This window comes from Xenopus tropicalis, chromosome 8 (assembly GCF_000004195.4).
Source record: "Xenopus tropicalis strain Nigerian chromosome 8, UCB_Xtro_10.0, whole genome shotgun sequence".
Classification (NCBI taxonomy): Eukaryota; Metazoa; Chordata; class Amphibia; order Anura; family Pipidae; genus Xenopus; species Xenopus tropicalis.
The window spans coordinates 36,574,380-36,601,481 of NC_030684.2; the positions used below are offsets into that span (position 1 = coordinate 36,574,380).

Here is a 27,102-nt window from a genome sequence, read left to right on the forward strand (position 1 = left end):
GTAGGGGGAGAACCTATGCACCTCCCCCTGCCCACCCCTCACTAATAGAGCAATGAATAACCCAAATACAATGGTGGCCTTTTTTGCACTTTGCATCCTGCATTGTTGCAGCCATCTATTAGCCTTTAGGGGTCATTTACAAACCTTTTAGGCACATGTGCTAAGGGGTATAATAATAATATTAATAATAATAATACTCACTCCTTTTTCTTTGCAGGTCATTCTTTTTCAGTACTAACCAACAAGCTATTGTTCCATCCACCCCAACGTTATGCTCTGTACTGTGACTGCAATGGATGACAGGACTCCAGCTCAGCAATGCAGAACACCATCACCTGTCCTGGTTTAGTTCAGGGGAACGGCACTTTGTGACTCGGGCACTGAGTTTCCGTCAGCAGAACAGCAGTTGAATCTCTGAAATGCCTCAGATATGGAACAGCCGCATAGCACAGGAACCCGTCGCTCCATTCATTTTTTTTACCTGAAGGCAAAATGCTAAATTCTCTGAAGTCTGGGAAGGTGAGCTAACAACAAAGACAACAAAGAAGACTGAAAAGGCACTCTTTTTTCCCATTGGTACCCATTGGATTTACACATAATTTGCTGTATTGTGGTGTAATAAGAAGTATGTTATATGGTGTTAAATGGACATTCTGGTACAGTAAATGCGGTTGCAATACACAAAGCATTGTGGCCCTGGAAAATAATCTGTATTATCCTTAAAATGATCAGTATGCCTGCTCTCGTTATTATATGCTTTACTTGCAAGCCTACTGTTTTCCGTTGGACTACTCTTACATGTTGATTTTCTAACATATTCTCTATAATTTCACATATAAAATGGCAAAACCAGAAATAGTAGTAGTTACTGATGCAAAATCACATACATACCTACAAAATCAGATCACAACAAAATGGAAAAATGACTACCATGGACAGATAATCTTTTGCATTCCATCTGTTAAATAATTGCAGCTCTAGGACTGTCTAACATGTCATAGGCCTACACTTTAATGTCATAAAATGCCTCAGCCACACAAATAAAAGGGCCAGAGAAGCAATAATAGTGGAGGCAGAACCTGCAACTGCCACCAGGGAGTGTAAAGAGCCCCATGGGCTCTTAACTGATAAAATAATACAAAATACATAGTTTTGAGGGTATAATGCCATATGGCCCGGTAGCTTTTAGTTATGCCACTATGTATATTGTACACACGTCCAATGCAAAGCAGGCAAACTTCCTTGAAATACATGTCAGACAGGATAAGTGACACTTAACTGGTCAGGACATGCTACCTTAGCTGAGCAGTGATCAACCCAAAAGTGATCAACTTCAAAATGCTACAGCAAGGGGCAAGAAATAATAAATAATTAAAACCATCTTTCTGCCTTTAATTAAATAATCTCTTTTGCAATTTATATTCATTTTCTGTTTTTAGTGAATACCAAGTTGCAGTTTTAGACTGTTAACACCAGGGTTCTGGCAGTCTTTTACAGTCACAGTATTAAGTTAATTAAAAATGAATGTAAATTGCAAAAGTGCTCAGAGAAAGAAGTACTCTGAGTAAGTTTATATCAATGACTTTGCCCAGGGGTGTTCCTGGCCCCTTGGCTGCCCTGAGGCGGCCTTTCCAATGCTGCCCTCTGCATTACAAGAACCAAAACTCCATTTTAAAAATTGATATTTCAGCTTTGCCTATGTGTACCCAGCTTTAATTTTCGAATTCCAAATCTAAATCTAGAATCCAAACCATAAAAACAACAGAACATTTTTTTTTGTTACTGGAAGGAAACAGATGCAGTCATGCTTACCAGAAGGATTTTTACCCCTATTTTCTGGAAATAGGGGTAGGCAGAAGAGGCAAGTCCCTAGGGTGCAATATTGGGGGGTGCGGGGCATGCACCTCTTTTGCCTGCCATTCCCTAGTTTTGGCTATTAGAAGTATGAATTCTGCATTCATGATTTGGTGCACATGGGGGGGTGGCGAGCAAGGCTTTGCATGTGTTGTGTAGGAAGGAGAAGAGAAGCAAACAAGAGAGGAGTGGGTGGGAATAGGGGGTGCTTGCCTTGGGTGCCCCCATCCCTGGGCCCGACACTGTTCACAGTTAAGTAAGCCATTTCTTAACTTACAGCACTGCACATTTTTTAGACACACTTTTATTTTGCTAAAAATATGCATTTATACAACATTTGTTCTCATATTTTGTATTCTTTCTGGATGTATATCTTTCATTAATATGTATTCAATAATTCATGAAACTGCAGGTCGGTCCATGGGCCCCATACATGGGCCAGTAAGCATCTGACTGCTGCTGTTGGCCCATGTAAGGCCATCATTTGCCTCCCTAGTCACCCAGAGAACATTGTCTGAATTAGGGCTGCACCAAGTGAGAATCATAAAGGAATTGCCCGAATACCAAAACAAATCCGAATCCTAATATACATATGTAAAATTAAAGAATTAAAGAGTAAAAGAGTGAAAAATGTTCAACTTCTGTGTTTATGTGACAAAAGGTAATGTGATTTTAAGAATTCAGTTCAGACAGGATCATAGATTTGGCCGAATCCAAATCCCAATCCCGCTGAAAAATGCTGAATTTTGGCTGAATCCTGCATTTGGTGCATCCCTAGTCTGATTAGAAAAGCAGTGTGGTTTTTTGGCTGAAAATAACAAATGCCTTCATGCTGTGTTGTATATTAAAGAAGAGGAAAAGTGAAGGAAATGTTAAGGGGTGCTCCCAGTTATTCTTATGGCTTAGCTGATACCCAGGGTTGGCATCACTGAAAACTGCAACAGCCAGGGGTGTTTCTGAAGCATGACGGAGCCAATATCTTCTTCCACTTCTTCATGCTCCAGTGGCTCCGTGCATGCACAGTAGCCACTGGAGTGGCTAAAGTTTGGCTTTTCACTGTAGTGCATGTGTGCCTACCTGGAAAAGAAGTGCAGGAAGATTGTTCGATGCTCCTAAAGAATTACCCTGTGCCGGCGCAGGGTATCAGGTAAGCGATTATAATCACTGGGGGTTACCTAATATTTGGCACCCTCTAGTGAGGTTTTCCCTTTCCTTTCCCTTTAAAAAGGCATCCATCACTATTATCAAATATCCATTAAACTGTGCTGGGTGTTTAGCCAATCTGTTTCACAGTGTTTATTTTCTCCCCAACTACAAACAACACACACATGCTGCCAGTTTCTGACTTATTTCCCCCGTTCTAACTGGCTGCTGCATAAGTTGGGCAGTTGACAATACACTATTAACAAACAGCATAAATTAGTTGTTTGCAGTAGGAAAGAAATGTTCGATCGAGGAAGAATGCAAATAAACCAAAAAAAAAAAAAAGAATGATCCATTTGTTTACAATTCAGGTGTATTTTTTCATATCAAAGATGTTTCCCTGTAGGTGAGAAGTAAATGCATGATAAACCCCATTTAAAAACATGACTTTGCACTAAATGAAATGCGACAGGAAGCTAAAGTTACCGAACGCTAATCAAATGTTTAATCAAATGTTTTTTTAAGAATTCCCTGGTTCTGGCATACTGTTAAAAAAAATCCAATTATATGGTAAATCTTTATATAAGCGGATCTTTTTTTTTAAGGTGCAATTCCCTACGGTAAAAAGGCTTAATAAATGTGTTGTTGACCATAACAGAATTTTTTGCAGAAGACTGGGACCTGAGTCTGCTTTTTGTAGCTTGGACATGGAGCCCAGGACTGCAAGAAGATAACAGAGGAACTCAGCATGAAGGTGGTGGAATTGTGCCTGAAGGTGCGGAAGGACAAAGAAAGTTGGTTTGTGGGTAACACATCTCTATATGAAATGAAGTTCATACATTCAGCTTGGTTCTACTTTTGTATGTGTAATCATAAGCCAAGGAGTATGTGTGGTGTGGATAGTGTGTCAGTAATGCAGTCATTTTGCCTTGGTACCTGAACTATTCATGTCATATGAAGAAAAGAAAACCACATTTGGTGAAGCTGAACGTTCTCATCATCACACTGTTATTTACAACAATTCCTCTTGTTTAAACACCAAGACTTTCTTAAATGATCAAATTTATTCTTGTGAGTTGCTGTTAAACATCTCTTTCTTAGCATCAATGTAAGTAAAATGAAGAATACCCCAAATGTATTATTTATTTATAAAAAAAAAAAAGAAAAGAAAACGTGTTGGCACTTTTTAAAAGCATATGTCTGTTTTGTTAAATATTCTTTAAATGTTGTGCAATGTAAATGTCCGATTTGTGTACTAAATAAAATTGACCTGAATTAAAAGATTTTTTTCACTTATTGAAAAATATATATCTGCCTGCTACCAATGCTATACACTTCTGCAGTCAGAAGAGCGGCCGGTTACCATAGTAATGACCAGGGCCGGAACTAGGGGTAGGCAGAAGAGGCAGCTGCCTAGGGCGCAACGATTGAGGGGCGCCAGGCAGGAGCCTCTCCTGTCTACCCCTAGTGCTACTTTGTCATTGCCTCCGCCGCTTGTCATTAGCGGAGGAGGCAATGAGCAATCTAATCGCACCGCCCCCCCCTGCACCTCCTCCTGTGCTTTGGCGCGCATGCGCCGTTCGGAGGGGCGGGGAGGTGGGTGGAGTTGGCTGACCGGGTTGCCTAGGGCGCCCGGTCCGCTTGGCCCGCCCCTGGTAATGACTGATAGGGGAGCTTCTGGAGGTTCAAAAACTTTTTACTTTTACACCAAACAACCAAAAAGTTGTAATTTGCCCATTAGGTGAGTATCTTTTTAGGTCATAGGATTTATACCTTGTAATAGTCACCCAAACAAAATATTATAGGGGTCATTTAGGATGCAAGTGATGCTGAGTGCAATTGCCATTATTTCTCCCATTGTGCAAAATTATGGTGCAAAAAGCATATTTTGCCACATGGGGTTTTACACACAACTGACTGCAGGGAAATTTACCCAGTTGAGCTTGCACTCATAAATGACCCCTTTTATAAACTATTCAAATATGGTGTAAGCAGTCCCTATAAATCTAGATAAAAATGCATAAACCTTTTTATAGTATTGTTTATTTCTAGGTACTATTTGAATGACTGTCACTGAAATATATGGATTTAACATATTTTGGTCTTCTACTACGTTTTGGTAGACTGTGATTGTTTTGGTCTGTATCCTGTAGTTTCATCCCATCCTTTCCGACATTTCTGTATAATCCATTCATGTTCATCATCATCTAGGACAAAAAAAATAGACACGTTTGTAAAGCTACCAATAGCCTTCAGATCAAGTACACTTTTTATAAAAAATAATTTAACAGAGTAAATTCAGTATATTCTGCCATATCCAGAGCTGAATATGGAGGAGTTATATCTATTTTTCAGACGACAAAAGTTGCAAAGCATTTACCCTATTTTTCAGATTAGAAACCGATCTAAATGATTTCACTACGTGGTACATCTGGAAGCAAACTTATCTGCTATAGCGATGGCTTAAAGGGAACATTGTATATTTTTATGTCAGGACCTAAAGAGTTACACTGCATATACGCCATTCCGAATGCAAACAAGCAATTGCTTTGTAATTACTGTCGTTGTAAGGCTATTTGAAACTGTGCAGCTGCAACCTCTTCAGCGGTAACCCACGCAAAAAGACAAACTGGGCTTATTACATTGAACAAGCTTTAGAGCTCTCCACCATTGTTAATAATGCTCAGCAATGGTCTTAACAGCCACTTGACTACCCTTTTCACACTACCTGGCTGTGCAGCCACCAATTTGAATCACAAATATGTGAGGGCTTTGGTGCAGCTGCTCTAGAGCTCACTTCTGACTCTGCTCCCCACAACGCCGCGTCGAGCCTAGATAAGCAAGCGGAAACAATGTTTGAGATGCAATTACATCTTAAGATATGATTAGAGCCTGCAGATGCAGGCCAGCATTTACTATATGTCCAAAAGCAGCCATCTGCAGAATACTAAGTTAACTGTGTCAGCCCTGCTCCAAAGTGGCCCTTGATTCTATCATAGTAGTTTCTGTATGCAAATCAAATCTCAAAATGATGGAAATGCTACACAAAGATATACATGTTACATTGCATGCTTAAAGGGAAAAGTCCCTTTGCTTTCCAGAGAATCTGTACAGTACAAAAAAGTAAAGGGACTTTAGAACCCACAACTTCACAATGAAGCAAGGTAAAGAAGGGCTTAAAACTGGCCATACATGTAAATATCTGCTCCTTTGGTGAGGTCCCTAAATAAGTGATGTTTCCCCAATATGTCCACCTTCAGGTAGCCAATATTGAGCTGGTCAAATCATTAGGCTTTCGGGGCTAACAAACAGGTCATACTTGCTGGTATGCAGGCCACCGGGTCAAGCACCACATCAGTACTCAAATGTGGTCCTCAATCCAGCAGCAAAATCTAACCTGTCTGATCAGTATCTTTCTGATATTTGGCCAGATATTGGTCGGGCAGTCCCATTGGCTGGCATTATACACAGTTATGACCAACTTAAGCAAGGTGGGAAAATTTATCCTAGAAAGCACAGAAAGACTATTATGGATTTCCTATTAGCCATGGAGAATTCAGTACAGACAAATGCCTATAATAATGTTCTATGGTATCTATCACTACAAACTAAAGGGGAATGTGTCTGTTGACATGTTTAATAGTAAGGGTATCATTGCATTGGCAGAGGAGAGTAGCAGGTGATAAGTAAGGGTATAGCGAGGTACATAAGTCAAAACCAATTTAAAATAAGACTAAATCTTCCAGTAGAACATCAAAAAGTACAAATAAAAGCCTAACATAAGTATCATTACTTTGTGCACATAACGTGAAGTAGCTTGCACCCCAGAATGGCTTACTGTAGGAATGTTGCCAATATGTCTGATGAACAAAGACTGCACTGCAAATGATTGGGGTTGTTTTGCCCAAAGAGTGAGAAACTTCTACCCCAATGGCTCCTTCATGTTGTCCTTTGCTTTTATTGTCCCAAGACAGGAGTCAATGGTGTTTTAGAAGATAATTTATATTATTGGTATAAGTGCCCAGGGACGTCAAACAGATTCATCATATACTAACACTCATTTATTTAACCTGTATCAGCTGGAGCAAAAAAAAATAAATATTTTTTTAGTGGAGATGCATAAATGTCTTCACCATGACATATGACACCATCTACCAATTAGACATTTCTGTGAAAACAAATAACATTTGAACTCTGCAGCAGAGAACATTCTCAAATGACACTCCCAGATCAGAGCCCAACTATTGCGAAGCTGCCTGTAAGACACTGCTACTGAAGACTTCCTGAATGTTTCCTACCATCTGCTTTAGTGGGCTGGCCTGCAGCCTTGGTATTTTCCTGCTTTTTCCTGCCCTTCCTGCTCCTTTCTGGATGGGTTCCCTATCATTGCAGACCCCTTCCTCATTTTTTTCTGCCTGCAGCACTTTGTTTTACTCTTCCGTTCCTTTATGGCCTTGTGCCCTTTTGTATTTCTTGCAACGCAATGGGAGATATTTTACGTTTTTGAATAAATACTAGATACTCTTATAGTCAATAAGGCACATTTACCAGATACAGTGCACATAGGTAGCATACTCAGTATGCCATGTTTTTTCACACAATGTCAGACTGCAGAGTTGTATTTTCATTAATTAGATGCAAGTTTCCCCCACATTTGTGTTCATTTGAGTCACTTGTGGCACTCAATTTGAACTATTAAAATTAGCATTTAATTCACTTTGCACTATTATTGGACTGGAAGGTCCAAGTTCCCCCCGGCCACTACCTCAAAGGCTCACCACCCCTATTGCAAACTCCCCTGCCACATACCTCCCACCTCATTTCGCACCTCCTCTCTACAGCCCTTGTGACCATTGCAAAATGACTGGGGGGGGGGGGATGGTTCACATTTAAGTTAACTTTTAGTATGTTATAAAATAACCAATTATTAGCAAGTTTTCATTTGGTCTTAATTTTTTATTGTTTTTAAATTATTTGTTTTCCACTTCTCACTCTTTGCTCACTGACCCCGGCAGCAGAAGAACTATTGCTCTGTGAGGCTACATTTTCATTGTTATTGTCACTTTTTATTACTTATCTTTCTATTCAGACCCAGTCCTATTCATATTCCAGTTTCTCCTCTGCATCCCTGACTGGTTTCTAGGTTAATTTGGACCCTAGCAACCCTAGCGATCACAACTATACACAAGTACATAGTGAGACAAAATGACGAATCTTTAAACCAGACTAAAAACCTCCATATTCATGATTTATGGTTTGCTACTAAAATAGGGGGGCAAATTCAGTTACATGTGGGTGTATTTAAGTTTGAGCCACTTAATTTCTTGCAGCATTCAGAAAGATATTAAATGTCTGTTGTCCCCAGAAGGCGACAGGACATGCTAGGAACTGTGTACCATTAGATTAACTCTTACTACTGACCATGATAGTCTCTCTCCACAGTCTATAAGTGGTTCCTTCTTCTAATCCCCAGTATGATGATGGACACAGTATGCTGTGTCGGAGTGTCACTCGTGTAAATACTGGTTTGGGTGCCTTAGGGGGATTTTTGGCTAGTTAGATTTTGCGTTCGTTTATATATAAAATAGCAATAATATTTTAATTGAATGAAACAAAAGTTACATTTTAAATATATAGATAATATACTTCTTAAAATGGTTACGAGCAACAGAGAGATTTCTTTTTTTTTTTTACTTTTTCAACTACATTTAAGGCGACCTTAGTGCACCCCCACTCCTTAATTCTCTCTAATATGTAGTGCTATAACGGGTGAGCAGTTACTATTTCTGTATTGCTAAAAAAATAAACAAGAACAAGGCAGATCTAAAGGACAGAGAGAACTGCTGAGCTGCAGGAAAATGCAAGAACAAACAAATGCCTATAATAATGTGGGAGTGCGCAGCATAGGAAGGGGTTGGCGCAAAACAGCTGTGTTGGTGGGGGGGCTCAAAAATATACTACCACTAATCTGTGGCATTTATTCATCCTCCTGATCCTATAATTCAAGTGCAATAAAAAGTTTAATTTATGTGTCGACGGCACTGAATTAAATATTCAATAAAATCATTATAATTGATAAAATAAAAAAATATTTACACAGTGTGACCATTAGCTGAATAAATTATCCACTCGCTAATGTGATGGCAACATCCAACAAACAAGAAATCAGAGTGTACTAAAATAACTCAAATAAGTAACTCAAAATAAGTCAAATAACAAGTTGAGAATGCAGATCAGGAAGACCAGTTCATGTAGCTGCTTACTGTCCCCACATGTTCCAGGACCCTTTTGTAGGTAGACCCCAGCATAATGGCTGAATGATCTGACTTCCCAAGGTTGGTTTTGGCTTTAGCGGTAAACCCTCAGTGAAGATGGTTATCTGCATGCCTAATAACTCTTGGACACACAGAGATTTACATATGCATCTGTGTCACATTCTGTTAAGTGTCAGGAGTGGATGGTACTGAAGGCATAAGCTGTTAAAGAGCTCCTAAAGCTGGATATACATAAATCAACAGCATATTGGCCTTAACTGGCCTTAACATACAAGAGGGCTTTGAAGTCCTCTTTAGCCTGCATGAACCTCACATACAATCTGATGGTTGGTATAAGGCTAAACTGTTAGTTCAGACAGATTTGTCCCATATATGCCCCCCTTAAGTTAGTTGACTCTAACATTCTGTATAACATTCTACATTACTGACCAAACAGCATATTTTTGGCCAGTTATATACATGAGAGGACACATAATCCAGATCTGGTTTTGAATATGAATTCATTATGTTTTTGAGTATGAATTACCATATAATCATTAGTTTGAGCTAATATGTTTTCTACAGGTATGGGAGCATCTGGGTTATCCAGAATGCTTGGGACTTAGGGTCTTTTTGATAAGGGGTATTTCTGTAATTTAGTTTTCCTTATCTTAAGTCTACTAAAACATAATTTAAACATGAATTAAACCCAATAAGATTGTTCTACCTCCAATAAGGATTAATTATATTAAAGTTGGGATCAAGTCCAATGAACTGTTTTATTATTACAGAGAAAAAGGAAATAATTTGTAAAAATTTTAATTATTTGATTAAAACCGAGTCTATGGGAGACGGCCTTTCGGTAATTTAGAGGTTTCTAGACAACGGGTTTCCTGATAACTGAAACGTTGCTGTTTACATTCCATAACATACTAAAAATTAAGATAAAAATGAACAACCCCACAAGCACTGGATATATCACAAACTCCTGTAACAAGAACTTTAAAGTATATATGAGGACATAGATGACTGGGTGTTCCCTTTATACTATAAATCATCGCAGGTTCCTGTGTTTTTAGAACACATGCTGCTTATCTCTGTCGATATTGTATTTTACATACCAGAAGTTTGGGATGAAAGCCAACACAAACTATCCTAGCAATTCAATAAGGAGAGTGTCAGGCAGGAGAGGTTGCATCAGATATTATCTATTCAATGTTTTCAGCACAAAGCTGGACACCTTTTTTCAATTCAAGATATCCCAGTGGAGACATTAGGAAGTTAAGATTATTACAGGTAATTTATATAACACAATCATTAAATGGACTGAATACTGTCTGGGGAACACAACCTTTGCACATGTTGCTGTAGATGTCTAACACTTGTGTTAAAAAAGTGTTTTAGATTTGAGAGTTGTCTGTAATGTTTGATGCCAAAAATACAACTTATTTGAAATGGCACATATAGCACACACTGTGTCAGACACAACAAGTCTATGGTGGATGCTGATGCTGGATAGAGAAAGAGACCATGATGTTTATCTATTAAAAGTCACAGACAATAGTCCAAATAAGAAAAGTAAGGAGAAGTTTCAGGGATCTGAGGCCCCTCTCTCTTTTGCCTGTGCCCTGTCACTCTTTAAGAATGGGCATTAGCAGATTACATTTTCAGTTTAGGCTGCAATCTGATACAAGCATAGAATGACCTGGCAAAGCAGTCACCATTCCCCCACCCCACCAAGTTTATACAAGGTCAACAGCTCAGGAAGTACAGCCCAACCTGTAACTAAATGTAGCGATACATGCTTAAGGCCAATGGCAGACTTCTTTGTCACCTGTGGGAGATCATCTCTTCCAAAAATGCCTTTTAATTAAAAAGAAAAGGAATTGGAAATATGGTTTAATTGCAGTAATTTGCAGAAGAGGGAATGGTATACAGATATAAGTACCATTGATGATGATGAAGATGATGAAACTCTCACTTAGCTTCTAGTCTAACTTGAGGGAAGGGAAAAGCTTCACTGCAAAGTTCAGGTTGGTCACATGAGTGACTACCACCCACTGGTCAACTAGCCAATTACATTTTAGGCAGGAACTGATCCAGAAAAGCTGGGCATACAATTTTTTGTGAAACTGGTGTGGCTGTGGATCAGCAAAGGGGGGAACCTGAGGTTCTCGTTGTATATTAAATCTTTCAAAACTCCTGCTGTGTTCATTCAAAAGCATATTGCCAAGAGGGTCATATACTTTAAAAGGAAATTAAACCAGCGTAATTCCATTTTAAAACAGATCACAGTCTATTATTATGCCTGCTAAGGCACTATAGGACTTAAGATATTATGCCTGATCTGACCCTTTTCTTTTACAGGCTTAGTTCATGCAAGTTATACCCTCTGGCCATTATAATATATGTTACTTAAGTACTTTCTATTGGGTGCAGGAATGTAGGCTACATTTCATGAAGAATTTGATTATGTGTAATGTTGTTGAGGGCCACTTAAATCATGTTTTATGGCTAAGATCCTCTGTGTGCTAACACAAGGGCCAATAAGGGAAGCACTCTTTTCTCCTGCAATAAAGGAATGCTGTGGGGTTAATTCTTGCCTCCTATCACTGAGAATTTGTCTTGGCATTGACAAGTTATATATAACATGCTCTTGAATCAGTCCTTGGAGAACAGTAAGTGCTGCCTGTGGTGCAGTGACTGTTAGCAGAGACTTTTCCAGCTAAGATGAAAAGCTTCAAGGGTGGGGGTAATAAGGGTTGCTGCAAAAAACAGGTTCAGTTGAATAATTGAAGAGAATTGGCATACAATTAAACACAGCATCACGTTCACCAGAAAAACACTTTTTTTTCTTTTACGCCAAGAGCATAGTCTCTAGCATATGGCACACAGAATATACAAAACTACCACCAGCATGCAGGTTATCTTTAATAAAAAAAAAAAGTATATATTTATTTTTATTTTCTGGTATGTACATATTACCCCAGAGCTTTACAGTCTCTCAACCAGTGAAGCTTACAATCTAAAATCTATATCAAACTTACACAATATGGTCAATTTTATCAGGAGCCAATTAACATGCCCACCTATTTTTTGGAGTGTGGGAGAAAACCAGTGCCCAAGCCACATACTGTAGTCCAAGTCCAAAGTATAACTTTGTTAGCGTGAAGAAGTCTAACTAGCTTTACAAATGGGGAAATGAACAAGAGGGGAGCATCTAAAATGTCTCTTTTGTGTATAGCAAGCCTTAAGGATAAGCTCAAAGAAACAACATATAATTTAAAGGAGAACCGGCCTATTTAGAGTAAATATTTTTTTTACAAAAGAAAAAAATGAAGAAAAATGCCGGTGCAACATTTGTTTCATGGCCCAGTGCAATTTTCTCTGACCAGAAGAAAACACTTAGCAGTTTATTTCACTGGGGAACGGGGGGGGGGGGGGCGGTGTTAGGACATTCTGGCACTACCCAGATAAATGGGCTTTAATAGCCAGTGTAACTGACACAGTTTTACCTAGTAGGTAATTACCCCTAGTGCTTTTAAGAATACTTGCAAAACCATAACACTTACAGGTAAAAAACTTGTGTTTGCAGCTACTGTTTTAAGTTCCTTTAATAACTCAAGATTCTTACCAGCATTTCTTAAGAATTTGTGCTGATAGTCATTCACAACCCGAGTCAGTGGGTTATAGAATCCATCCCCACAATCATAACAACCGTCTGGGATTTTTCGTGGAGGATCCAGATCTGTAAGCTGGGAGCGACCTGAAAAACAATTTTATCATCGAGGTTTCAAATCGTACCTATGAAATGATACATTTCCATTATTTAGTTAAGGCTAATGTCCCATGGATCGAATTAGTCGCCTGTGATAGATCTCTTCTACAGCGGGTGGCTAATTGCTCTGAAATAACCTTCCACCCTTCCACAAAAGGAATCGCCAGTGGAAAGGCCTACACATTGCTTCAGTTTTTGAAAGTTGCACAGAGTTTCCCCTGCAGGCAACTTGGCGTGACTTTAGAAAACCGAAGCAATGTGCAGGCCTTTCTTCTCAAACGTACATATTTTCACTCAAATAATTTGTAAATAATTTTTATAAGACTATATTATTCACAAGCAACAGCCAAGATGCTCATGGATGCTCTCATCCTATCTTGTCTGAATGCTGCAACCTGCAACTAAATGGACACTCTAACTCACATCTCTCCCCTCTACAATCTGTTTTAAATACTTCTGCTAGAATTCATCTCCTCTCATCCAAGAGAGTACAGGCCCCTCCCCTGCACAAATCCTTATAATGGCTTCCCATAAAATAAATTCTTTATTCCTCTGCACCTCACTAAATGTCTACTCAGAGAGGAGCAGACAAACTCCCCTGCTCCTCACTGAGCAACCGCTTGGTTGCATCCCCACACTACTACTGCTGTGTCCCCCCTTAATCCTTTCATCATTGCTGCTCCTTACATTTGAAATGCCATCCCTGAATACCCACACAGAGAATCCTCCCTTGGTCTCTTCAGAAATAAAGCACTCGCATAGCACCTGAACTGGGGGAACTGGCACCCATTGTAACCTGCAGCACTTTATATCCTCTTATGTATGTCTGTATGTTACACACCCACTTAGATTGTAAGTTCTGTGGGGCAAGAATCTCTTTCCTTTTGTCTCTTGGACACTTAGCTCTTCATCTTTAATGTAACTGTGCTTCGTATTTATTATTGTATTGGCCTGTTTATTTTACTAATCTACTGTTCTGCTGTACAGTGCTGTGTACATATGTAGAGCTATAAATAAAAATATACATGCATACATATTTACACCCTGCAGTGCTATATCAAATATTTGTCAAATAAAGAAAATATACATATGCATTCAATGTTATGGTACAAGTTGACCAGCCCAGTCAACTTATACCTTATACAAACCTTATAACCTTATACCACTAAGTGGTATACTTATAAAGCTTTAAACAAAATTCACACTGTCACTTTCAAACCATGGTAACATGGTAACATAGTAAGTTAGGTTGAAAAAAGACATACATCCATCAAGTTCAACAATAATGCCTATATATAACCTGCCTAACTGATGGTTGATCAAGAGGAACTCAGAATTAGCTTCTCCTCTTCCTCAGAGGGTAAAAAAATTCCTTCCTGACTCCAAGATGGCAATTGGACCAGTCCCTGGATCAACTTGTACGAAGAGCTATTGCCCATAACCCTGTATTCCCTCACTTGTACTGAGAGCTATCTCCCCTACCCCTGTATTCCCTCACTTGCTAAAAAGCCATCCAACCCCTTCTAAAAGCTATCTAATATATCAGCCAATCAAATGTTTTTAAATGAGAAGGAAAGTTACAATCATAGGGGGGAGCTAAATGTTAGGCACCCTCCTGTGACTGTAACTGCTTACCTGATACCCCAGGCCAGTGCTCCTGTTAGCAGAAAACTGCACTGGTTCGTGTGAGCGATCCACTCCGTTCCCTCATCTAGCGTTGAAATCCCAGGGCCAGCGCTTGCGCAGTAGAATGAAAAAGCTGACTATCTTGTTTAAGTTTGTCTTTTCACTCTACTGTGCATGCACAAGCGGCACAAAGGCAGAAGAAGGAAGAGTAATGCTTAGCTGCAGGTACCCCGGGCCAGTGCGTTTTTCTGTATCAGGTAAGTGATTACAATTACTGGGGGTGCCTAACATTTTGGACCTTTCCTTCTTCTTTAAAAAGCCAGTCTAGGAAGCTTTCTATGAAGCTCCACTCCACTATCTTACCAGTGACTTCCTGGTGTCCCTCTCCAACACTAACTTCTATTGTAGTATTTTCCCATTTTACACTTCTGTGCATGCACAACCCTAACTCTTTGCAGGAGGCAGCTGGAAGAGAGGTAAGATGGCAGCTTGGTACTTCTTTAAAGGGTTCCCTAGCCTCGTCACTGGCCCAGAAAAAAGTAGCAATTTTATTCACTAGGAGGGTGCCTAATATTTGGGAACTACCCCTCCCCCCAGGTAAATAAGGGTTTCCTTGTCCTTTGAGTGCCATCCCATTTCCTTCAATGGGTTACATCAGGTCAAAAATGGTGTAAAATAATGTTCCTTATAGTTTTATATTAAACTGGCATACAACTTTATAAATATGCTATTAATTTACACTATTACAATGTTTTTGGTTAATAAAATATTCTTGGCTAGACTGTACCTTTATATCACACATCAGAGTCTCAAACAGACACACTCTCAAACAGAAACACCAAACAAGTGTATGTAAATGTATGTAATTTCTAAATAGACACAGATCTCCAATCATACAGAAGTCAGACAGTTTCCTGCTGAGTTCTAGAACAGAGCAGAGAAATGTCAACAATGGAGTAGAAAATTTCCAGGAGACACATCTTGAATTGCCTACAGGGGGGTTTTAAAACTGCTTCTATTGCAAATTCAGTATATCAGCAATGTAAAACTTCACTGTGACATTAATTTGTTTGGTTATGTATAGATTAGTTGCCAATATTTCTAATGATGGCAACACGGCTGGTACTGGCCAGACATGACCCTGTGTGTGGGTCTAAAAGACACTATGTTCTAGTTGGAAAATGCTTGCATTCTGACATAAATAAATATAAATATGGTCGCCACCATTCTTAAAGAAACATTCTGGCCACATCCATAATGGAGGACCATAAGGGGCTGGACAATAACATGACATATGGGTTAGGGTGGAAGCAGGCATACGTTGAAAATTTGATTAGTTGGGTGGGGACATAAAGGGCAGTAAAGAAGAGGCTGACCTTGAAGCGGGATTGGAGATGGGCGTAATTACAATGGAGTAATGGAGTGATTACAATTTTACTGAAAAAAACATTGCTGATAATATATGGTTGTATAGTATCATCATTTAATCCACATTACCAGTGTAACCTAATTGTGTGAGAATTAAAGAAATTATATTTTAGTATGTTACAGGTAAACCTATTCTAAGTTACATTTTGTCTTTCTAGTCTCAGGTTTTTTAGTGTTTCTTTTATTATTATTATTTTTTTATTATTAATAATGTTTCTAGCCTGCAGCTGAAAATGTTTTATGGTAGTCTGGGTCACAAGCCCTGAAAACCTACAAACAGATTGATTGTTAGGCTTTAATATTATTATTATATTATTGTTACTCCTATAATTTAGTGCTTGTTTTCCTTTTCAGATCCTCTACCATTAATCTTTCTGTCTTGATTTTAAAACTGCTGTCTGTTTGCTAGCAGCCAGATAAAACTTTAAACTGCAGTTTTGAGAGCTTCAAAATAAAAAGTAAATCATTAAAAAACAAAAAAAAAAACAAATGAAGAACAGCTGTCAATTGTCCTAAAAGTAAGATAAGCAATATAAAAATAACAATAAAATCAGACTGTTTTTTAATGTTTTAGATCAGTAGCCTCAACAAGCAGATTTTCAGTTGCAGACAAATAAGTAATGCAGAATGAATTAAAAAAAACATACAAAATAAATAATGAAGACTAACTGAAAAGTTAAAGGAACAGTAACGCCAAAAAATAAAGTGTATTAAAGTATTTAAAATATAATGTATTGTTACCCTGCACAGGTAAAGTTGTGTATTTGCTAAAGTAACAGTACTATAGCTTATATAAATAAGATGCTGTGTAGCCATGGGGGCAGCCATTTAACCTGGAAAAAATGAGAAAAGGCACAGGTTACATAGCAGATAACAGATAAGCTCTGTAGAATATAATGGGGCTTTATCTGTTATCTGCTATGTGCCTGTGCCTTTTCTCCTTTGAATGGCTGCCCCTATGGCTACACAGCAGCTTTGTTTATATAAACTATAGTAGTCTTTCTGAGGAAAATGCATTAGCTGTACCAGAACAGGGCAACAGTACATAATATAGTAATTATTTTTATACACTTTAATTTTTTGGTGTTACTGTTCCTTTAAATAGAATTAGTTCATTTATAACACCCTAGAAGCTATTTTAAGGAATTTCCCCTGACAACAGCTCCCATCTCCCATATGAATTATAGGTAGAACCTAGAAAAATGAATTAATGAAGCTGTTTCTGGACACTGCCGAGCTGTTTTGATCTACTCACTTCCTGTCTAAATTGCATTATAGGAGAGGTTCAATACACTTTTCTGGTAAAGATATCCAACCTCATACCTGCAGGTTTCAGACCATCACATATTTCAGTATAAAATCTCCTGTCATACTGATCACAGTATCTCCAGTCCTCTTTATCATACTCAAGTCCATCTGCGAATGTGTATTTCCCCTGTACAAAGTAAATATAATTGCTAATTTAGCAAAGTAAATATAAGTAAACAAAAGTTATTTTAAAAACATTACTGCATGAACCAGAGATGAGGAACCTGCTGTGTTATAGCTTTTTCTGAACTAAGGGGCCCATTTACTAGTGTTCATATATTTTCCATTTTTATAAATGGTGTTTTATAAGCACTAAAAACCTTGGATTATACTAAATACATGAAAACGTTTATGATTTATTAAGTGAAAATACATGAAAAGCTGTTGAGGTCATGTAAAAATCAATGGGAGTTTTCTTAGGCAAATATGTATCAATCTTTATTTAATTGGTAGTTTTAGTGGTTTTCAGGGGGTTTGCAAAAGCACGAAAATTAAAAAATTAAGGTTTTAATTCCGAATTCTCATTCGCTCATTCTCTTTATATTTGGATCTTTTGATAAATAACTAGACATTTACGATTTTAGTGGAAATTAGTTCTTTCATGGTTTCGAAAAACTCTAAAACCACAAAAATGCAGAATGTTGATGCTGATATGTTGAATATTTCTCATTTTTATTTTTCATAAAACCACAAATGGCAGTCATTTAACAAAAAGTCCACGACTTTTCCCACCACGCCGTAATAACTATGTCAGTAAATATTGCCATTTTACATCTTTTGCGATGGGTTGTGTGCTCCCTCAAAGATCACTGGACAGGAAATAACGCAGCTCTAACAAAAAGTAGTGTGGGAGTATAAGACAAACCTTTGTCCATTAATTGGCTGATCGACCCAACAGGTTAGTTTTTGTGTACCGTGCAATGTATGATCATAGGGGGCGGCCCTTACTACTTAAAATGGCAATTTTCTATTTAGGAGTACTGAATGGCACAACAACTAAATAAGTATATTTTTATGAAAGTGATTTATTTAGATGAAGACGGGTTTTGCAATATATTTTTATAGAGATCTGCACTGTTCATGGGTACAGTTTTGCTATAAGTAATACATTTATTAAATGCATTAAACTACAATACTGATCAATACAAATGAATTTAGTTTTTTCTACAGCTTTACATTTCTAGGGCTCTTACAGTCATTGATTCCTGTGCAGTGGCTCCTTTATACTTTCCACTTCACGGGAAGGGAAGTCTGTACCCACAGCACTGGGTTCCATGGGCTACTGAATGCAGGTAAGAAGAAACATCAAGTGCATCTAAATCATTTTACATGTACCTTATAAACCAACATATTGTCAACTTTTTTTGATCAACTGCAACAACATTAAAATAATAAATGGTGGCTTGCTTTTTCCCCGCAATTCATGTAATAAGCTAAACTGTAATAATAAAGTCAGAATATGTGTTGAAGGTGACACATTAAAACATTAAGAACATTAAAAGTGGTTACCTGTAGAGCAATACCATGGTCCCAGAGGGCAACATATTTGCTTCCATTTGGAAAAAACAGTGTTCCTTGCCCATGAAACATGCCATCTTTCATTTCTCCCTCATAACGAGTCTCAGTTGGGAGAATGTACTCTCCTTTTCCTTCCAGCCTAAAATATCATGGTACTATTCAGTTACCTGTGCCATAATTTACTTTACTGCAGCAAAAAAACATTTACAAAGTTACAATAACTGGTATGATATGGTGTATGTCAGGTATGGTACCTGTAAATACTAGTGGGGCAGATTTATGAAAGAGCAAGAAAAAATGCCCCCTTTATCACCAGTAAAAAAGGTCTCCTTAAATAAATTTTGTTTTTACAAAATGTAATTCTGATCATTTTCTCATTAATGAAAAGATGTGTGAAGGGAAAGATGACAGTTTTGTGTGTTTTGCCATTGTGGTAAATTTTCCTGCCACACCTTTGTGGACTGATCTGAAACAGACTTTGAATTTGAAACAAATTTGCAAGATTTTGGCCCACAGGTTTTCATCAAAAGCTGACAAAAGCTTTGGTTTCTGAGCCAAATCGATAAAATGTAACATGTTATCATAAATATAAAAAAAAAAACTTGTAAAAAACAATTTGGCCTGCAAGAATAACAGGGAGAAATGAAGTGCAGGGAATGCAGGAATTCACCACAGATATCAAAGAATCCTATTGATATCACTAGCTGTTTGCTAAACTCTGCACTGGCCCATGGGTATTCTTCTGCCGAAAAATCTCAGTGCCATCTTCCGTTTTCTTCTCGCTATGGTCCAGGCAGGCATATGTGCACAAAAGAGTGAAAGCCAAACTTAGAAACAGAAAACCTGCTTTTTCACTCTAGTGTGAATGTGCATGCATGTACCCCGGCTAACATTCTTTAAGTATTACAGAAATCAATTTTAAAAATGTAAATTATTTGATTAAAATTAAGTTTATGAGAGATAGCCTCAGAGCTTTCTGGATAATAGGTTTCTGGATAATGGATCCTATACCTGTATTGTAAACTGCTTCTTGAGTCATGAGCATCCAGCGCTCCTGCCTCATCTGCCTATCCTTACTTCTGTTCCTTCTTAAAAATATTACAGTCCATACATGCAAAGTAACCTGGGCTGATGCAGTTTTCTCCTAACAGGGGCACTAGTCCAGGGTATAAGGTAAGCATTTACAATCACTGGGGGTGCCTAACATTTTGGCACCCCCCCCAGTGATTTTACCTTTCCTTCTCCTTAAAAAGCAGAATTAGTCACTTTCTGCACTCCTAGTGATCACAAGCAACCGCCACCATTGCATACTACAGACCAATCTAAACTTTGTCTCTTAAGCTGGCCATACACGCACCAATAATATCGTATGAAACCTCGTTTTGTATGATATTCGGTGCGTGTATGGCAAGTCGGCGAGTCGACCGATATCGCAGGAGGCTGCTAATATCGGCTCGCCGATCAGCCAGGTCAGGGTCGGACTGGGGTGTGAAGGGCCCACCGGGGCTCCCGACCCAGGGGCCCTGCAGGCGCGTCCTCTCACCCCCCCCCCCGTAGGGACCCCCTAACCCCCCTCGCAGGGCCCCCACCTGACGTCCTTTCCCGAGCGCATAAATTTGACGCGTCGGGGGAGGAGCGTTCGGGAGGGGGAGCGCCGGCAAAGGGTCGCATCTGGACCGCCAGGGCCCACCGGGATTTTTCCCGGTGTCCCGGCGGCCCAGTCCGACCCTGGGCCAGGTTAAAAGATTTTTAACCGATGGTCGCACGAAAGATCGCAAATCGCCACGTGTGTGGCCACCTTTTTGGCCAGTTCATGCCCAGTTTGACCAGGTCCATGACGGAGCTGCTGTCTGCCCCCCGGTGGCACCCTACTTGAAACAATGTATAAAAGCCAGATTTCCTTCAGCCAAGACTCCATAATTCCCATAAAGTCTTTCATGCTTCTGCTACACTTCAAGATCCACAACAAACAGAACAGCCAAATATTGTTTTTCACAGCAATTACATTATTTTTGCAGCAATTACATTTTCAAATATCTGTAAACAGATAGGAAAATTTGAATTCACATATATTGGAAAGTTGTTTTGAATTACGTTTAATTTCACTGCATAAGAAATGGAGGTGAAGATGCCCTTAAAATTGCTTTATGCCCAAGGGGTCACATGTCCCCATTAACTTATACATAATCACGCCTTTCTTTTTACTTTTAGATATTCTAAATCATTGTTGAAAAGTTTCTGAGCTCCTACATACTGCCATAAACTGCTAATCTAACCTTACAGAAATGTAACTAAATGTGGTCGACAAGGGTCCTACTATGGTTGGGCTGAGTAGGCAGCACATTCGATGTATAACATTCCTTCAACACCAGCAAACAAATCTCAATTACCTTCCATGCAATCGCTCTCCCTTATACTCACTACCCGTGTACTCCATGTTCTATCACCATGACAACTGAAACGCGTCGCCGCAGCAACCAGAAGTCACATGACAGACTATCGTTCTGATGGGTTGGAATTTAGTAAGCCCTGGTTAATGTTGCTCTGTAATATCATTGGGACGATTGGCATTTAATTTAAGTGTGGGCATTTAGCGTAAATTCAAGCAAGAAAAAAAAAAACAAAAAAAACCCTAGGCGACCAAGACGATCACAGCGTGTTGACGTAAGCGCGTCGTTACGTAACAGCAGTACGTCGGCGGCGCATTCGCAGTGAGCTGACCTTCCGGGGACGGAGGTAGTCATGCCCGGTCAGGTGGACTTACCGTCTGCTGAGGAGCTGTCAGTGCAGGAGGTATGTGTATTGTGTAATGTGTACCTCTGCGTGTATAGCAACATATAATTGTGCAGTGTAGGATCAGCAAACCTTGTTAGTTTTTTTCTATTAGTTTATATTATAATGTTAATGAATCCTATAAAAAATATGTATTCATTTAGTATTTTACCCAAATCTGAGTGCCCCCACCTCCCACACACACTTTTTAACTACTGCTGAGGGCATTAACCCCATTGATTCAGCCTGGTGCCCATGTTTGACTCTTCAATTCACTTTTCTAATACCACTTTCCCTTAAAGCAACACTAAAGGTATAATCACTGGGGGGGGGGGGGCATAAGGGGAAGGATAAGCTTCTACAGAAATGCCCCAGGTGGGTGCTGTTTTCTACTAACAGGAGCACCAGCCCAGGGTATCAGGTAAGCAGTTATAATAACTGGGGGTGCCTAACATTCCCCCCCCCCCCCCCAGTGATTTTAACTAAAATATAAAATATGTCTTTCAGTGCCAAGAACACATTTATTTGTAGTTGCTGCATCAAAAGATACCGTTGCACAAAACTGTTATTACTTGTTGATATTACTTTTCCTTTATAAAGGGTCTGCATGTTAGCCTCTGTAATAGTTACTAGATAAGAATTTGATTAGGCCAGGGTAAATAATTGCTGGTTGGTACAGACTAAGAAAAGATTGTGTAGTAGGTATTATCCATCATTGTTGGGAAGATGTAAAGAGGCATATCAAAAAGAATATATACAGTCAGCCTCACCTGGTGAATATTTAGATGTAAAATAAGGGGTTACTGTCTGTTGCTTGCATATAATTCAGTTTGTATAGCATCTGCTGGCTTAGCGGCTGGAAACACCCAACTAGTTACACGGGGTTGAAAAAAGACCATCAAGTTCAACCCTTCCAAGTAAACCCAGCACACACAAACCTATACTGACCTACCTATCCACTCACATACAGACCCACACTGACCTATCTATACTCTCACATACAGACCCACACTGACCTATCTACCCACTCACATACAGACCCATACTGACCCATCTGTTCACTCACATACAGACCCATACTGACCTATCTACCCACTCACATACAGACCCATACTGACCTATCTACCCACTCACATACAGACCCATATTGACCTATCTATCCACTTACATACAGACCCATACTGACCTATCTATCCACCCATATTGACCTATCTATCCACTCACATACAGACCCATACTGACATCTATACACTCACATACAGACCCATACTGACCTATCTATACACTCACATACAGACCCATACTGACCTATCTATCCACTCACATACAGACCCATACTGACCTATCTATACACTCGCATACAGACCCATACTGACCTATCTATACACTCACATACATAAATATATAATATATAATAACTAGAGCTACAAAGACCAGAAGAAGAAAGAAAAGGCAAAATTCCCAGGCATTGTTGTGCTTCTGAGGGGAGCCTTACCACAGTTGTTAGGCTAATAATTACACTAAATAAACACCATTTCTATTTCTATCATGTCAGTGCTCACATGGGATGGTGTTTGGCAACAAAACGTGCAACAATCTTAAACGAAATCCACCCATGTGCACACTGACAGGTGAATTCTGTGTGTGTAAGTAGCACGGGGCAGGTGGTAATGTATTTACATGCACAATTTCCTGTCAGTTGTTTAAGAGTCTGTGTTTGCCTCAGATACTTATTAATAATTCTTTTCTTCCAAAACTGTTCAGCTTGATGTCAGCTCTGCTGTTTTAAAAGCAGCTGCCCATCACTATGGCTCCCAGTGTGACAAGCCCAATAAGGAGTTTATGCTATGCCGCTGGGAAGAGAAGGACCCCAGGAAATGTCTAGTGGAGGGAAGAAAAGTGAATGCATGCGCCCTGGATTTTTTCAGGTAATTGCTTGGAACGCTGTGAGACGAGACATCCTATTCTGTTAAGCTTGCAATACAAGCACTGGTTACCCCCACTGAGCCATTTTAGCAATAGGACATGCAATATTCAACTTGCTTTTGCTGTGCTCCATGTATTCAGTTGGGGCACTTATCAGTGAATCAAAATCAGAAACAGTTTTGCAAAATTATATGTTGACCATTAAAAAATCATTAGGAGTTTAGTGGAAGGTCATTTTGTAATTTATGGGATTCTTTAAATAAAAAGGAATGTACCAGCCAAAGTACTGGTGAAGCAGAGGCCTCTCCCAATCCTCTACACATTAATCATCACCTGACTCCTGCGTTCATTCTTATTGGGTGCTCCCATATTTATTACAGTGCCACTGACACAGCTAAACACAAGGGCATGTTTAGCCTGGTCTAGTGATAAAGTGCATGCTCATATTGCATTAAAATACTATTCCCACATTTTTCAGCTGAGATGCTTAAGTTTAATGTAGACATTTAGTACTCTGTGTATATTTTGCAACTGTGTGAGAATAGCTGATAACATTCTCTGTCATACAGTTTAAAAAAACTGGTAAAACTAGAAATAAATAATTGCTTTTTATTCGTTATTGTCCCCTAATTAGTCAATGGGGGGATATGATGATGTGCAAATGGAAACTTAGTAATTTACAGCATTTATTTATATTTGGTTATAACTCATTACCTAATATTTTAAATGTACTTATTTATTATTTATTTAGGTTGAGTTTGTTGTTTTGTAATGTATTGTAAATGTAAATCAGACCAAATTTGTTTTTTTAGAGTTTAAAAGATATGGGAGGGCAGCAGGCAAAAAACTACTGCTTTGTAAGGCTAACATTCTGCTGATGCTGTTATTGTCAATTTTTATTACTTATCTTTCTATGCAGACCCTTTCTTGTTCAGATCTCACTCTCATTTAAACCACTGCCTAATTGCTATGGTAAACTCGTCCCTAGCAACCAGATAGGTGCTGAAATTCCTCACTGGAGAGCTGCTGAACAAAAAGCTAAATAATTCATAAATTTTAACATACCAATTGCAAATAGTCTTAGAATATGAATATCTACATGGTTCACGATTTTAATTTAAAAGTGACCCATCTCTTTAAGATTTACCCTTAAACTGGAAAAGCTGTCATTTCTAAAATGTAAACATCATTCTTAAAAGTTAAGAAATATGAATTTGGAGAAAGCCAAAAGACGCCTTCAACTCTGAGGCAAGGTATTATTTTGTTAAAACAAAATCTTACTCGTAGGAATCGGTAATACACCTTTTTATTTGTGTGCTTTGCAGGAAAATCAAAACTCATTGTGCAGAGCCTTTTACTGAATATTGGACTTGCATTGACTATTCCAATCTGCTAGAACTCCGCCGCTGTCGCAAGCAGCAGGCAGCATTTGACAACTGTGTCCTTGACAAGCTGGGATGGACAAGACCCGAACTGGGAGATTTGTCCAAGGTAGGGGTTTTTCAAAATACATGTCCGCATTTTGTTAGCTACGTATTTTCCAGTGTATTAGCAACATTATCTAAAAATATTTATATATTTTAAATAATTGATTTCAGTTTTGTTGAAAGTTCAATACAAAATACACAGGCTGCATTTAAATATGTTATTAAATCCACATACTTCCAATAATTTTAGAGTCAAGTTTTCAGCATGGTTTTAAAAGTCTCAGGTTGCACATGAACCCTTTGACAGAATTTAAGAACCCCATTATTTATATGAAGATGTAGAGCAGGGATCCCCAACCTTTTATACCTGTGAGCCACATTTAAATGGAAAAAGTGTTGGGGAGCAACACAAGCATGGAAAAAGTTCCTGATGGTGCCAATAAGGGCTGTAATTGGCTACTTAATAGCCTCTGTGTGGACTGGCAGCCTACAGAATGCTCTGTTTGGCTTTATACTTGGTTTTATGCAACCAAAACTTGCCTTGAAGCCAGGAATTCATAAATAAGCACCTGCTTTGAGGCAACTGGAAGCAACATCCAAGGGTTTAGTGAGCAATGTAGTGTCAAGTTTTTTAGAACATAACTGTAGTATAAAATAAGCATATAAAGAATATAGTACCATAAGCAAGTTTCACTTTACATTAGATCAGTATGTTCTAGAACAACCTTGGGATATTACATTTCAGTATCAAACATCTGTCTGTTATCTTTAGCAGGCCTCTTTACATGTAAGCATTAATGTTTGGCTGAACACTCATTTGGTATTTGTGTGAATGCAAAACACTTTACCACATTAAGTGTAAAGTATCAGAAAAATATAAAATAAAAACAAACCCTGTTAGTTTTACCAGGGTAACAGCCAACTTGCAGAGGCTTGGTGCATTATCAGACGCCAAGTTGAAATGTTGAATTCGTAAGCTTTTAAATAAAAGTAATAGTTAAAATTGTTTGCTTTCTAAAATCAATATAGTTTATATGAATAAACTGCTATATAGGCATGGTGGCAGCCATTCATGAATAGATAAGCTGTCTAGAATACATACAGTGGTTTAGTTCTTAACACAGGAGGGTGAAATATTTGCTTTCAGCATAAGAAATACTGATTTAATAATGTTACTGCATACATTAAACAGTTTTTTTCCTGCACGTAGAGATTCCACAAAGTGTACTTAGTAGCCTTACACCTATTTTTTATCCCATTAGGTCACTAAGGTGAAAACAGACAGAGCTTTACCAGATAATATCTATCACTCAAGACCAAGGCCTGAGCCAAACCCTCCAATTGAAGGAGAGCTAAAACCATCAAAATATGGCAGCAAAATGTTCTTCTGGACCTGGTAGATTGCAAATAATTTTGTTCACTTTCTGTTCACATCTTCTGCTTGGACCAGTGTCATTATCTTATGTATAATGCAAATAAATTATTAAAACCTTATGTGTTGTTTGTTAATTTAAGTTGTACAGGTATAGGATCTTTTATCTGGAATACTTGGAATCTGGGGTTTTCTGGGTAAGGCATGTGTCTGTAATTTAGATCACCATTTCTTAAGTCTGCTAAAAATCATCTTAACGTTAAATAAACCCAATAGGATTGTTTTGCCACCAATCTGGATTCATTCAGTTTAGTCCCCATCAAGTACAAGGTACTGTTTTATTATTACAGAGAAAAAGGAAATCATTTTTAAAAAAAAAATTAGAATTGTTTGCTAAAAATGGGCTTTATAGAAAATTGGCTTTCTGGATAACTGGTTTCTGCATAAGGAATCCCATAGCTGTAATTTATCAAGACGTATTAAATGAATAAATGTCTTCTTTGCACCCCCCACGCTGGTTTAACTAAATTCCCTAGTGAATTTTACCTATATTTTGGGGGAAAAACCAAACTGAATAAAAGTCATTATTTGACGTGTACAATTTGAAAAAAATCTCTAAAGGGAAGTTTGGCTCTATTGTGTGTAAGAATTTACTGCATAAAAGTTTGTATCAAATTGAATTAATTCTAATTGAAA

At 38.5% G+C, this 27,102-nt stretch overlaps 3 protein-coding genes across 5 annotated transcripts in view; 2 read left to right on the forward strand and 1 right to left on the reverse strand.

Annotated features, from left to right (window-relative positions):
* lhx6 (LIM homeobox 6) overlaps positions 1 to 304 on the forward strand; it is a 63,024-nt gene extending 62,720 nt beyond the window's left edge. For both annotated transcript variants that reach the window (XM_002941138.5, XM_031890650.1), the window contains one exon: positions 218 to 304. In XM_002941138.5, coding sequence (XP_002941184.1) covers positions 218 to 238 — 21 coding nt within the window. In that variant the 3' untranslated portion in view covers positions 239 to 304. The remainder of the gene's footprint in view (positions 1 to 217) is intronic.
* Positions 305 to 4,042: 3,738 nt separating this feature from the next.
* morn5 (MORN repeat containing 5) lies at positions 4,043 to 21,515 on the reverse strand. Of its 2 annotated transcripts, NM_001016143.2 has the most exon segments (6): positions 4,043 to 4,371; positions 4,654 to 5,204; positions 12,886 to 13,017; positions 17,407 to 17,518; positions 18,901 to 19,048; positions 21,300 to 21,396. In NM_001016143.2, coding segments are annotated over 5 exon segments (537 nt in total). In that variant the 5' UTR covers positions 21,347 to 21,396; the 3' UTR covers positions 4,043 to 4,371; positions 4,654 to 5,106.
* Positions 21,516 to 21,633: 118 nt separating this feature from the next.
* ndufa8 (NADH:ubiquinone oxidoreductase subunit A8) lies at positions 21,634 to 26,528 on the forward strand. The gene is made up of 4 exons (NM_001103021.1): positions 21,634 to 21,702; positions 23,446 to 23,609; positions 24,933 to 25,098; positions 26,297 to 26,528. Exons 1-4 carry the CDS (start codon positions 21,652 to 21,654, stop codon positions 26,432 to 26,434), a joined length of 519 nt encoding a protein of 172 aa, NP_001096491.1. The 5' UTR covers positions 21,634 to 21,651; the 3' UTR covers positions 26,435 to 26,528.
* The last annotated feature ends 574 nt before the right edge of the window (positions 26,529 to 27,102 follow it).

What these genes read in the sequence shown, in the direction of transcription:
- morn5 (XM_018096252.2), bottom strand. Translation starts at nt 21,346, where the DNA reads ATGGAGTACACGGGTAGTGAGTATAAGGGAGAGCGATTGCATGGAAG. An exon ending in TGATGGTCTGAAACCTGCAG is followed by an intron (nt 13,018 to 17,406) that starts GTATGAGGTTGG and finishes ATTGTTTTTCAG; the next exon opens with GTCGCTCCCAGCTTACAGAT. An exon ending in CAAATTCTTAAGAAATGCTG is followed by an intron (nt 5,205 to 12,885) that starts GTAAGAATCTTG and finishes TTTTTGTCCTAG; the next exon opens with ATGATGATGAACATGAATGG.
- ndufa8 (NM_001103021.1), top strand. Translation starts at nt 21,652, where the DNA reads ATGCCCGGTCAGGTGGACTTACCGTCTGCTGAGGAGCTGTCAGTGCAG. An exon ending in AGGAGCTGTCAGTGCAGGAG is followed by an intron (nt 21,703 to 23,445) that starts GTATGTGTATTG and finishes AAAACTGTTCAG; the next exon opens with CTTGATGTCAGCTCTGCTGT. An exon ending in AACTGGGAGATTTGTCCAAG is followed by an intron (nt 25,099 to 26,296) that starts GTAGGGGTTTTT and finishes TTATCCCATTAG; the next exon opens with GTCACTAAGGTGAAAACAGA.